Source organism: Dama dama, chromosome 17, assembly GCF_033118175.1.
Source record: "Dama dama isolate Ldn47 chromosome 17, ASM3311817v1, whole genome shotgun sequence".
Classification (NCBI taxonomy): Eukaryota; Metazoa; Chordata; class Mammalia; order Artiodactyla; family Cervidae; genus Dama; species Dama dama.
In genome coordinates, this window is record NC_083697.1 from 26489561 (window position 1) to 26502988 (window position 13428).

A 13428-nucleotide genomic window follows, 5' to 3' on the forward strand; every position below is an offset into this window, starting at 1 on the left:
CAAAGAATTGCTCTTTTAGCAGCCTCATTAGTGATTTTGGAGTTCAGATTAGGTAACACTTAGTCATGAGGATTTTATCAACTTGTAATAGTGAAATTTTTTGTAGTCAGAGCATTTTTTGACTTGGCATTTTCTCTCTTCCTTGGTAGCTCAGCTGGTAAAGAATCCGCCTGCAATGCAGGAGACCCCAGTTTGATTCCTGGGTTGGAAAGATCCCCTGGAAAAGGGATAGGCTACCCACTCCAGTATTCCTGGGCTTCCGTGGTGGCTCAGCTGGTAAAGAATCCGCCTTCAATGCGGGAGACCTGGGTTTGATCCCTGAGTTGGGAAGATCCTCTGGAGAAGGGAACGGCTATCTGCTCCAGTATTCTGGCCAGGAGAATTCCATGGACTGTACAGTCCATGGGTTCGCAAAGAGTCGGACATGACTGAGCAACTTTCACTTTATATCTTCAAAACCACATTGAGGGGTTTGAATCAGCATTGCTTAGGTATAGATTCCCATATCTTTCTATTGCTATATACTGAATGTTGCAATGACTTCAAAGTGCTGTCGACTTTTGTTTGTCCTTTGCTTGCTCAGAATAACTTAAAATATCACAGTCATCCATCAAATTTGATCATATTCAGACCACGTCAATCCTGGGCCTATATGGAAACAAACTATAACCCCAAGGTTTATTAGTGGGCTTAGAATAAGAGAACTCATTCTTACAAGTTAATCAACTTAGGTAATATTATCTTTAGATAGATGTATAGATGTTAAACGAGTCTGAAGTAATGGTTAAAACGAAGCCAGATAGCAATAAGTTTTCACTTTCTAGATGTATGTGTGTGTGCTCAGTCATGTCTATTGATTAGGTGAGATTTTAGGATAAAGTAATTGCTTTGATGAACAGATACTCTTAAAGCACTGAAAGAAAGAAATGGACTAAGCTTTTGAGTGATTAATAGAACTGTTACAGAAAGCATATACTTTTGAACATGTTAACATCAAAACACAGTTAAGTGTAATAGCATTGAGACCCCCCTAAAATCATTAAGTAGTCACCCAAAAATATGTACAGATCAATTAGGAAAAATAGTGTTACCATAACCAAGAAAAATAAAAGCTGACAACCTGATGACTATAATTTGGAAGCATCTTAGAAACAAAACAGAAAATATCTACAGAAGTAATTTGTGATACTTAGGTTAGAGATCTTAAGGAAGATAGTTGATCTAAGGACGATAAGGAGAGTTGAAGTGGTCAGGAAGGTTAGTGAATTTTGTTTATAAGTATAGACGCTTGAATTATATACAGTCATGTAAGGCATGGCTGTGTCCAAAACAAAGTTTGTTACCTAGACCTGAGCACACTCGGAATCCACAGAGACAGATTGTTACTGTGTGTGTCCAGGGTACTGTGTGTGACCACTGGCTACCTACTGAACCACCCAATTATATTTTTTTTGGATAGTGTCACTTTTTTTTTAATAGCCAAAATTGTAGAACTCTTTCCCAATTTTTAAATACTATGTGACTAGAAATTGGAAGCTTTATTTCAGGAAACAAGGTTCAGAGCCTTTATAGGGAAGAAAGAATGTATCTTTGTGTATGTGTGTGCATACGAGTGTGCATTTGTGCATACACATGTAGTTTTCCTTTCAGATCTAATATTAATATTGAATGACAGTTGATTTGATGACTGGGATCTAAGATGCTACTTTTAGGGTCCTTTACTATATTTAAAGTATTTGGAAAATATGTTGAGAAGATAGGAACCGTATTTATAAGCTTTGTCTAATAGACATACAGAATTAGAGAATGCATTGTTTTTTTAGTAGATGTGGACACTTCCAGAAATTAAGTATATGTTAGGCCACAAAGAGAGTTGGAAAAAAATTGCCAAGGAGTTGAAATAATGCAGACCACATTCTCTGTCAGTAGTATGACAAAGTTACCAATCAGTTAAAAAATATTAAAGGAAAAAATCCCAAATCTTTGTTGTTTGGAAACTAAAAACACTACTATATGTCATGCCAAAAAAATGAATTGTAACAAATTATAAAATATTTAAAAAGAATAACCAAATCACTCTGTGTCAAAACTTGCATGATGCTGCAATAACAGTTTTTGAGAGAAATTAAATATACAGCAGCAATGAAGAAAGAAAGTTGAGAGACTAAATGTTCAACTCAACAATTTCTGTTTTTTCCCTGTCTTTTCACATTATAGGAAAAAAAATTATATAGGGTAGAGCAAATATTTAATGAACTAGAAAACAAGGAGATACAGAAAGGATCTGTTAAAACAGAAGCTGGGTTTTCTTCATATAGAGCTGACAGTATGGACAGACTTAATTCCCTGGTAGCTCAGTCGGTCAGGAGTCTGCCTGCAGTGCAGGAGACCCAAGTTCAACCCCTGGGTTGGAAAGATCCCCTGGAGAAGGAAATGGCAACCCATTCCAATATTCTTACCTGGAGAATCTCATGGACAGAAGAGCCTGACAGAGCTCCAGAGCCTGGAGGACTACAGTCCACTGGGTCACAAGAGTCGAACACAACTTAGCGACTAAACCACCATTACAGGAAGGACCGTGAAAGAGAGAAGACATAAATAACAATATCCAAAATGAAAACGAAGACATTACAGACATAGGAGGTATATAGGTAATCAGAAAGGAATACTCTAAGTTGCTTTTGGCAATACCTTTCTAAACATAGATGAATTGCCAGTCTTGTTTAAAATATAATTAGCAGTGTTAAATCAAGAACAAACAGACAACCCAAATAGACTTATCAGCAGTTCAGGAGAATACTTAGTTATGAAAATGACAGTATCTCCCATGTTAATTAAAGAAGTCAACCTGTTTTTATAAGAATTCCAATAGGATTTTCACTAAACTTGGTAAGATAATCCTAAAGTTTATATGGAATTTTAAAGGGCCAGGGATAACCTAAAGAAGACTGATAAACTTAAACAAAGTTTTTTTAATCTGTAAACAGTTAAAGATACTACAGAATAAGTTAAAAGATATGCCACCGATTGGGAGATCTTTGCATGAAGTGACAAAAGGATTAACAGTTTATTCAAATCAACAGGAAGATAATAACCCAGTAGGGGGAGAAAATGGGCAAGCAGTTTGAATGGGCAACTCATGAGAGAGGGTATTTACATTACCAGAAAACATGTGAAAATTTGCTGTATTTCTGCAGTGATCATTGAAATCAAACTTAAGACAGTGCAATTTCATGGTTATCAGATTGGCCAGCATTTATCATTTTAAAACATGTGGAAAGGAGACGTCTCGTGCTAGCTAGTTGATGTGCTTGGGGGAGTATAAATTAATATAACTACCTTGAAAAGCAGTTAAGTAATTTCTAGTATGGTTGAAGATGCTTATAACCCACTACTCTGAAGTTACCTTTCTAGATATACATTCTATAGAAACACTAATACCTGTCTTTTTATAAAAGACATGGGCAAGTTGGAACCTGAACAAATGTCTGTCAATAGAACACTGGGTAAATAAACTGTACTAGTATACTTATACAGTGGAATACTAGACCATAGGTAAAATATGTGGATTGAAACTGTATAACTCTACATGGATAAAATCTGAAAGTGCAGTGTTGGGTGAAAAAAATGTTTGCAACATTGTGTGTATTGTTGAAGTACATTTTAAAACACTCCAAGTAGCACCATAGATTTTTAGTGAATATAAACAGACATGTTTTTCACATTTTTGAAACATAAATAAGAACAATAAACACTGGTTTCAGCTAGTGTTTCTCCTAGTGGTTAGGAGAATTTACTTCTGAGACGGAATAAAAATAAATAAGGTTTTTATTTTTGATGGATGAATAGGGAGAAAAAGAGACTTCAGTTATTAAGTTTCTGAAATAACAAAATGTTAACTCTAAAAAAAAAATCCAGAGAATAGATATTTGTTGTAATGGTCTTTACATTTTCAGTGTTTTTGTAGTATTTCATAATTAACAGAATTTGAATGCCCAGAAAAAAAAAATAAAATTAATGAAACCAAAGCTTTATTCTTTGTGAAGACCAGCAAAATTGATAAACCTTTAGCCAGAATGATCAGGAAAGAAAAGAGAAGACAAATCTTTAATGTCAGGAATGAGACAAGTGACATCACTACTGATTTGGGAGATAATGGGAGAACAATAGAGAAATATTGTGAAAAACTTTGCGTCAGTTAATTTCAGAATTTGGATGAAACTGGACAGATTCCTTGAAATACATAAAATACCAAAGCTCACTGAAGAAGAAATAGGTATAAACAAATTAAATCTGCACTTAAAATATCTTTCTGTAAACACAACTCTGGGCCTTGACTCCTCCTACTTTTATTCAGCATTTACCAAAGGTTCTAGCCAGTACAGTGAGGCATTAAAAAGAAGGAAAGGCATCCAGGTTGTAAAGGGAGATGGCATGAATGTCTATATTGAATATTCAAAAAAATGAGCCTAAAAGCTATTGTAATAAGAGATTTTAGCAAGGTTGCAGGATACAGGCTCAGTACACAGTAAACAGTTGGGTTTTTATGTATTAGCAGCAAAAATTAGAAATAAAAATAAATACATTATTTATAATGGCTTCAAAAATGTGAAACACTTCAGAATAAATCTGGAAAAAAATTATGTGAAGATCCTGAACCCTGAAAACTATCACATATAGCCCATAGATGTAGAACTAAATAAATGGGAAAATATTTCATGTTCATGACTTGGAAGATTCAATATTGTTATGATGTCAATTCTCTAATTGATCTGCAGGTTTAATGCAGTATCAGTCAAATTTCAATACACTTTTTTGTAGAAATCAGCAAACTCATGTATGTAAATACTAAGGACCTAGAATTAGACACAACAACTTTGTGAAGAACAAGGTTAGAAAACTAATTCTACCTGACTGACAGTCATTTTACACAGCTACAGTAATGAAAAGAGTGTAGTAATGGTGTAAAACTAGAGATCAGTGAAAACAGATCCACAGATAGACCTACATATATGTAGACAACTGATTTTTGAAGTAATAATCTTTTCAACAAATAGTTCGTGAATAGTTGATTATTCCATATGGGGGAAAAAACCTACTTTAATCCATACCTTGCACTATGTTTTATAATTCTCTAAAGTGTATCCTAGGACAAAATTTAAAACAGAAAACTAAACCAATTTTGACCTTGTGTTAGTTAGGCAAGATTTCTTAGATATAACACTAGTTCAGTTCAGTTTAGTCACTCAGTCGTGTCCGACTCGTTGCGACCCCATGAACTGCAGCACGCCAGGCCTCCCTGTCCATCGCCAACTCCCGGAGTCCACCCAAACCCATGTCCATTGAGTCAGTGATGCCATCCAACCATCTCATCCTCTGTCGTCTCCTTCTCCTCCTGCCCTCAATCTTTCCCAGCATCAGGGTCTTTTCAAATGAGTCAGCTCTTCGCATGAGGTAGCCAAAGTATTGGAATTTCAGCTTCAACATCAGTCCTTCCAGTGAACACCCAGGACTGAGCTCCTTTAGGATGGACTGGTTGGATCTCCTTGCAGTCCAAGTACAATCTGTTTTGTTTAAATGTTAAGTTGAACTTCATCAAAATTAATTTTTGTTCTGTAAATGACACTCTTAGGAGAATGAAAATAAGCTCCATGCTGCAAGAAAATATTTGAAAATTGTATACCTGATAAAAGGACTTATATCTAGAACTTAAAGAATTCTCATAATTGAATAATAAGCAAACAAAACATCACCCTCCCGCCACAAAAATTGCAAAACATTTGAATGGTTACTTTGCCAAAGAAGATGTACTGAAAACAGGAGATGATGCTCAACTTTACCAGTCATTAGGAGGAAGTGTATCTGCAAATTGAAAACCAAACTGGAGCTCCCACACCCTGCTTGTTGGAATGCAAAATGGTAAAACTACTTTTGGAAACAGTTTGGCATTTTCTTAGAAAGTTAAACATATACCTACCATATGATCTAGCCACTTCACTCTTAATTAGATATCTCCCCAATAGAAATGGAAGTCTTTGTCCATACAGAGACTTATTTATGGTGGCTTTATTTATAATAGACAAAAATTGGAAACAAACCATATTTCTATCAATAGAAATAAATTGTGGTATATTTGTGTGAGGAAATACTCAGCCATAAAAAGAAATGAATTATTGATACATGCTATGACATGGCTAAATTTAAAAAAAATTATATGGAATAGAAAAAGGCAGATATACATGTATTATACCGTTTATAATTTTAGAGTATACAAACACTAATGTATACTTACACAGAACAGGTGATTGGTTGGAAGGATTACAATCACAGAGATGGAAGGAACCTAGGATTGATAGTGACTATGATTATTATCTTAATAGTGTTAATGGTTTCATGAATGTGTGTGTGTCTGTATATGTCAAAACTTACCAAACTGTACACTATAAGTGTGTGCAGTTTATCCCATGTCAGTTTTGGTTCAGTAAAACTTAAAGGAAAAAAAAATTTTTTTTCTGGAATCAGACTGTCTGTATCCAAATCCCAACTCTTACTCATAGTTGGAAGCAAATTGCTTAACTTAATTATGCCTTGGTTTCCTTATTTATAAAATAAGGAGCTAATAATAGTATCTTCCTTGTGCTGAGGGCTGTTGTGAACTGAATGAGGTAGTCCAGGTAAAATGGAGAGCAGCTAGAAAGTATTAATTAAATATTGGGTTTTGTTGTCTCTATTGTATTAATAGTATTGTCAAACTAATTTGACCACAGAGAGAAGCCCCTTCTTGAATATTTTTTGAGTATTCCAGCCTCTTGACTACTTCCAGTGATGAAGAGAGCACTTCTTCATGAAGTATCCCGTTCCATTCATTAATGCATAGGCAGTGGCAAAGTCAACCTAGTCTACATCATTCTATGAAAAGTAGTCCTTTTTCAGAGACTTAAGCAGAAGAGATTAGGAGAAAGAGTGAGTCAGTGTCCACAACATAATAACTCACTGTGGTACTTAACCATTTATCCTGTCTGGGAATTTTTTGCCCTAAAATTCTCCCCCACACTTCTTTCTGTTCAAGTACTTTCCTTGCATTCTATTCTCTCTGGAAGTGGACACCCTCTGGGCAGCATGCAAAGTTGGGAGAAATTTGAATTAGGTTATTTGGTAAGAACTTAGTATGCACTGATTATAGTTATTTTACTGGAAGGAAAACAAAAAACAAAAAAACAAAGTTTGAACTTTGTGAGATTCTGCACACATCTCGGTGCACACAGGACTGAGAGAGAGAACCAGACTCGTTGCCGTGGAATCCTAGCCTAGCCTCAGACCCTATGCAGCCCAGTAGCCACAGAGATTTAAAGCTGTTAGAATCTGGAATTGAGGCCAAGGAGAATAAGTAACCACACTCCTGCTTAGTTGCAGGGACCCAGTCCTGTGATACTGTGCACCTTAGATCACTGTAGTGATGGAAAACTTCCCAAAGGGGAAAGACGTCTAACACTGGGAGGATAGAACGCCTCCCAGGGAAGTCTTGGCTGTCTCAGGCTGACTTGTTTTCGCCTTCGCCTGACCAGACTTCCACTGCAAGCAGTCTCCCGAGTGCAAATCTGGAGCACAGCAGGCTAGGCGATGACAGTGCCGACGGTGCGTGGATACACGGAGAGCAGTGCTTTGAAGGGAAAAAGTGAGGGGAAATCTCAAGTTTAATTAAAAGTATTGTTCTGACTACATTGGGTAGATCTTATTTATTCAGTAAATCAGTATATCCACAGTGCTGTGTGAAATTTTGGATGGTCATTTTATATTTGATGTCAAGACTTCTTCTGAATTGTAAAGAACAGTGCATTCAGGAGACCAGGGCCTTAGAAGGAATTCCAGTGGCAATTAACGCCATCAACATATACTCTAGCTGTCTCTCATCACTAAAGTTTACCAGCAGTCTTATAAATGCATGTTTGTATTTACATACTAAGTCAAAGATGAATCCAGAGGAAGGACTTTAGAGCTAAATCCATCATCAACAGTGTCTTACGTGAGTCGGAGTCTTTTTTTAAAAAATTCATACCAAAGCTATATTTACATTTTTCTAGAGGCCCACAACAAAGATAATCGATAGACCAGGTAGTTTAGAAGTGTGTATTTTGGGGTTCTCTGCCCTAATAGGAAATTACCAGTGAGTGAATATTGTTAAATAGTTTCAAATATGAGAAGTAATAACCGGCAGAATAATGTTGCAGTTCATTAGGGTTGTTGGACAGGACTTTTAGCCGCATGCTTCTCAGATGATTTCCTTTGGGCGTGCGCTTCGTCTCTGCTTAGAGCTACTTAGGACGGCAGCCTCAGTTTCCTTGCACATCTCAGAACAAGATGACCATCCTTGGCGTCTGGTTGTTGAAATCAAGGCACCTCAGAACTAAGTTTTGAAGTCAGTCTGCCTGGGAGGTTCTCTTACCTGGACTGCTTGGACTGCCTCCGCACGAGACCTTCCCTCTGTGGGCACTCACTCTCCGTCTCTGTCAAAGATGACTGTGTTTCCCTTAGAGTGGAAACTTTCTGTGGGTGTGATTTTTCTAATGAGGTCACACTATAATATTCATGCCATACAGACCTGTCTTATTTGTGATTCTGAAAATAAACATCTTTGTGACAGCGCACTATTAAAAAAACCTTAAATGAGGTATTTTCTTGATAAACCCAGATCCGATTCTAGTCAACTTATATCTCCTTCTTTGTTTTCCTTTTTTCCTTAAAAGCTTAAAAAGCTTTTGCTTAAAAGCTTCACTGCATTACCACTCAAAGATGAACAAAGAAGGTGAAAGTAAAATATTTTAGCCAATTGTATACATTCGTGAAAGGAAGAGAACATTTATTAAACTTAGACAAACTTAAAATACTCTTACATCTTGTATGGATAACTAAGAACTGGTCATGTTTTATTGACTTATAAATCAGAAAAGAAATTGTGAAAATAAAGTGAATACACTTCCAGTTACCAAATAGGTGAATCATGGGATGAAGTGTACAACAAGGGGAATATGGTCAGTATCATTGTAATATCTTTGTGTGGTGACAGATGGTAACTAGATTAATCATGGTGATCATTTTGTAATGTATAGAAATACCAAATCACTATGTTGTGTGCCAAGAACTAACATAGTGGGGTAGGTCATTCATACACTCATAGAAAAAGAGATCAGATTTGTGGTTGCCAGAGGTGGAAAGTGAGAAGAGGAAGAATTAAATGAAGGCAGCAAAAGGTACAAACCTCCAGTTATAAGTAAGTACTAGAGATATAATGTAAAGCATGGTAAATATAGTTAATACTGCTATATGCTATGTGTGAAAGTTGTTAAGAGAGTAAATCCTGGAACTCCCCTGGTAATTCAGTGGTTAAGACTTCTCCTTCCATTGCAGGGCGTATGGGTTTGATCCCTGGTTGGGGGGCTAAGATTCCGCATGCCTCATGGCCAAAGGAAACAAGACCATAAAATAGAAGCAATATTGTAATAAATTCAATAAAGACTGTAACAATGGTCTGTATAAAAAAATCTTTAAAAAAAGTAAATCCTGAGAAAAAATTTTTTATTTAATTTTGTATCTATATGATAATGATGGATGTTCACTAAACATATTGTGGTAATCATTTCATGATGTAAATTAAATCATTATGCTGTACACCTTAAACTTATAAATGCTGTATGTCAGTTACATCTCAATAAAACTGTAAGAAGAAAAACATGAATATAGAGTAATTGCTTTATGAACCATGGAAACATAATGCCAGGAAAGAATACCCAAGGTAATGTAATTCAGCTGAAACCCTACTGCACTTGAATGAAAAATCAGAAACTTTTTTCTCTTTCATTCTGAATCCTTATAATAAAGTAAAAGAATATCAATCCTCATATCATGTAGTAAAGCAAGATTTTATGTTGTATCATGTTTGTTTATTAATTTGAACAAATGTAACCTACAGGTGAAAATGCTTTCACAGGGATCCGGTGGGGTTATCGGAAGGAGTACAAAGCAGCTGTATTAAAGTTATATTAATTTAGCATTAAGTTTGCACATGAATACGGACAGAGGCCAGAGTAAGCCTTCTTTGGTTGATTAAAAGAGTAATATTTCAGTAATGAAAACACTAGATTTGTTTGAAAGAAATTAAAGAAATGATTATTCATGAGAAATATTTTGGGAGCAGGAAAGGAGAGGAGATCGCATGTTTAGAATGGGTGTATATTGTGGCTCAGCTGATAAAGAATCTGCCTGCAATGAGGGAAACCTGGGTTCAGTCCCTGGGTTGGGAAGATCCCCTGGAGAAGGGAAAAGCGACCCAATCCAGTGTTCTGGCCTAGAGAATTCCATGGACTGTATAGTCCATGGGATCGCAAAGAGTTGGACACGACTGAGCAGCTTTCACTCACTCGTAAAGTAATTCATTTTCCTGGACAATTTATCTTCAATGAATGGAGGGTGCCCACATTCATCCCCTATAGAGAAATTAGGAGAAGGAAGTAACTGAAAATCCTCCCTTTATTTCTTACAAGGAAAACGTAGTGATGGTGACTCCTGGGAGTGAGGGTTGGGATTAGGTCACTTTACAATGTAGCTCTGTGCATTTTTTTGTTGTTCTTCTTCCATTTTCTGTAAGTGTTATGTTTAAGAATCAATTTAATGTTGGTCTCTCTTTTGGCATATATTAGTATTATTATACAAAAATGTGAAAAAACTTTTATTCCCAGGCTTTCATAGTTATTATCTCTTGAGTGTTATGGTTCGTTTTCTTTTACAAAATGGGGCTTTATACATTCTGAATATATTCTACCAACCAAGAAATTTATTTTAAAAGTAAATAAATAACAAGTTCTTAGAATTATTTTTTAGATTTAATAATAAATGCTTTAGTTAGAATAGCATGTTCATTTCTTTTCTGTAATGCTTTTTAGGTTGAACACTCAGGTGTGTGGCACATGGTTCCATTTGCCACTGACCTCAAATATCAGCCTCTTTCCTACCAAGGCTGAGCAGATTGAGAGAATTAGAACTTGATGATTACATTTGAAATCTGAAAAGTGTGTTATAAAATCAGGGTGGTGGTTATTCCTCAGGGAGAAGAGCTTATGATTGGGGAAGTGCCTGGCATGTTCCATTTCTTGACTTGGGTGATGGTTACATAGATTTTATTCTAATATTTTGGAGCTTTCTACATTCTTCTCTGTGAGTAATAGATCTCTCAATAAAGTTAAAAAAAAAACTTTAAAAATGTATTCATAATTAGGAAAAAATCTTTTATCTCAGAAAAACTTTTCTTTCAGTCTTGTCTACCACAGATTATGTCTATTCTAAGAATCTTGGCACAGTCATCAAAATAGAAAAATTAACTTAAATACTCTAGGAGACGACTAAATAGTTTGTGTGCTTCTTTGCATATGTGCAGTCTATGAACGTGTGTATTGGATTTTTATTCTAAAGAACCAGCCAAGGAAGCACTGAAAGAAAATGTCTCTTCATATTCTCAGTAGTTCCCATGGGTTAATGAGAGAAAATAGTTTTAAGAATGCTTTTTATCTTATTTAACTCTTAAGCCTATGGTTTGTTTATTTAAAAGAATGGGCAATAACAATAAAAAGGTAAAGAGGAGTATTCACTTTTGTTATAACAGACTCTGTTCTTATTCTTTCAGGTGTCGTTTTCATTGAATAAAGGAAGTAATGAAGAAGGTATGGTATATGTTGGTTTTTAAGGAGCTAGATATGTAAATTTATTTGTTTACAGTAGTGGAGACCAAAAAAATGCAGTAGATTAAAAATGATATAAACTAAGTTAAGTACATTCTAAAATAGTCATTAAAACTTATAGATGAAATCAGTTATTTTCTAATTTCAGAAAATAAGGAGCACGTTTATTACTTTTAGTCTGGAAAATAGTTTGTGCAGTGACTTTGTTGGTGAAGTACTAAGTTTCCAGCTAGTTCAGATAAATTTTAAGACTTCTAATGTCTGCATTGGTGAGATTTTATTTATCATCTATCGTTATTTTAATGAATCACTCATTTTATATTCTTATTGTTTATTTATTTGGCTGCATCAGGTCTTAGTTGTAGCACGCGGGATTTTTTGTTGTGGTGCGTGGGCTTCTGTCTATTTGCAGCACATGGGCTTGGTTGCCCTGCAGCATGTGGGATCTTAGTTCCCCTGGTCCCCACCAGGGATAGAACCTGTGTCCCCTGCACTGGAAGGCAAATACTTAACCACTGAACCACCAGGGAAGTCCCCACTCATTTTAACTGAAGATGTTAAAATTTAAAGTATAATTAAAAACAGAATTTTTAAATTACCATTATTTAAAGCTGTTGTGAGAAACAAAAATGTTCTGTAGTAAAAATTTCAAAATATTTATGTATCATCTGTCTTTTAAAATATTGCAAGGCTTTTTGTCTTTTTGTTTTTATTTAATATATTAGAATACTCAACTTGCAAGTTTGGAGGAAAAAATGAGAACTATTTACTGTGAAGATGTTTAGAAAGGAGCAAATCTATAGATTTGGGGAGGCAAGCTCTTATAGGGGGAAGTAACAGATTGTTTCTTTGCAATACTGTTCCATCTGGGCTTTGACAGGCAGTCACATTTTACAGTACAGGGTTTGTCTAGACCTTTCATGCCGCAGCTAGGATACTTAACTTCAGTATTAATCAGTAAAGAAAGACTAAAGAACCCAGCAAGATGTATGAAATAAAGTGGGAGCCTCTAGAATATCAGACCTGAGCCAAATGAGAGAACTTAGAACAAGAATTTAAAGGTGAGTGACTTTAAGTATAGAAATGTGTCACCCTAAGTTCTGATTGTTTTTATCTGCCTAAATACTTCTAGAAAGTCTAAATTTAATTTGTCTTCTCCTTTCTTCTTCCTCCCTCCCTCTTCACCCCTTCCCTAACAACCTGCTTCCCCATTTTAAATGCAGATCAAGTATGGCACTTCCTTGGCAAGTGATTAGAACATCTGAAGGTCTTCCATCAGGATTCCAGTCTCTAAGAACGCCGAGATTCAATCTCCCCCAAGTGCTAGAAACAGACAGAATTTGCTCATTAACTTCCTGTTGAAACCTCTTTTTTTTTTTCTTCAAGCTTTTTGCAATATGCAATGTGTAAATAAACATTGACATTTTTGAATTAGTCGCCTTTGAATATTTATTGATATGAAAAGATTTTGTTGAATTTCATAGGCAGAAGTTTAGAGGCACTGAGTTATTTTTTTAATTAGTTTATTTTAATTGGAGGCTAATTACTTTACAATATTGTGGTGGTTTTGCCATACATCGATGTGAATCCGCCATGGGTGTATATGTGTCCCCATCCTGAACCCCCCTCCCACCTCCCTCCACACCCCATCCCTCTGGGTTGTCCCAGTGCACCAGCTTTGAATGCCTGCTTCATGCAC

The 13428-nt window shown here is 35.7% G+C and overlaps 1 protein-coding gene across 2 annotated transcripts in view; it reads left to right on the forward strand.

The window, feature by feature from the left end:
* Positions 1-13163, forward strand: part of PPA2 (inorganic pyrophosphatase 2) — a 99775-nt gene extending 86612 nt beyond the window's left edge. For both annotated transcript variants that reach the window (XM_061164275.1, XM_061164276.1), the window contains 2 exons: positions 11675-11711; positions 12953-13163. In XM_061164275.1, the coding sequence (XP_061020258.1) occupies positions 11675-11711; positions 12953-12981 (66 nt within the window). In that variant the 3' untranslated portion in view covers positions 12982-13163. The remainder of the gene's footprint in view (positions 1-11674; positions 11712-12952) is intronic.
* Positions 13164-13428: the final 265 nt, after the last annotated feature.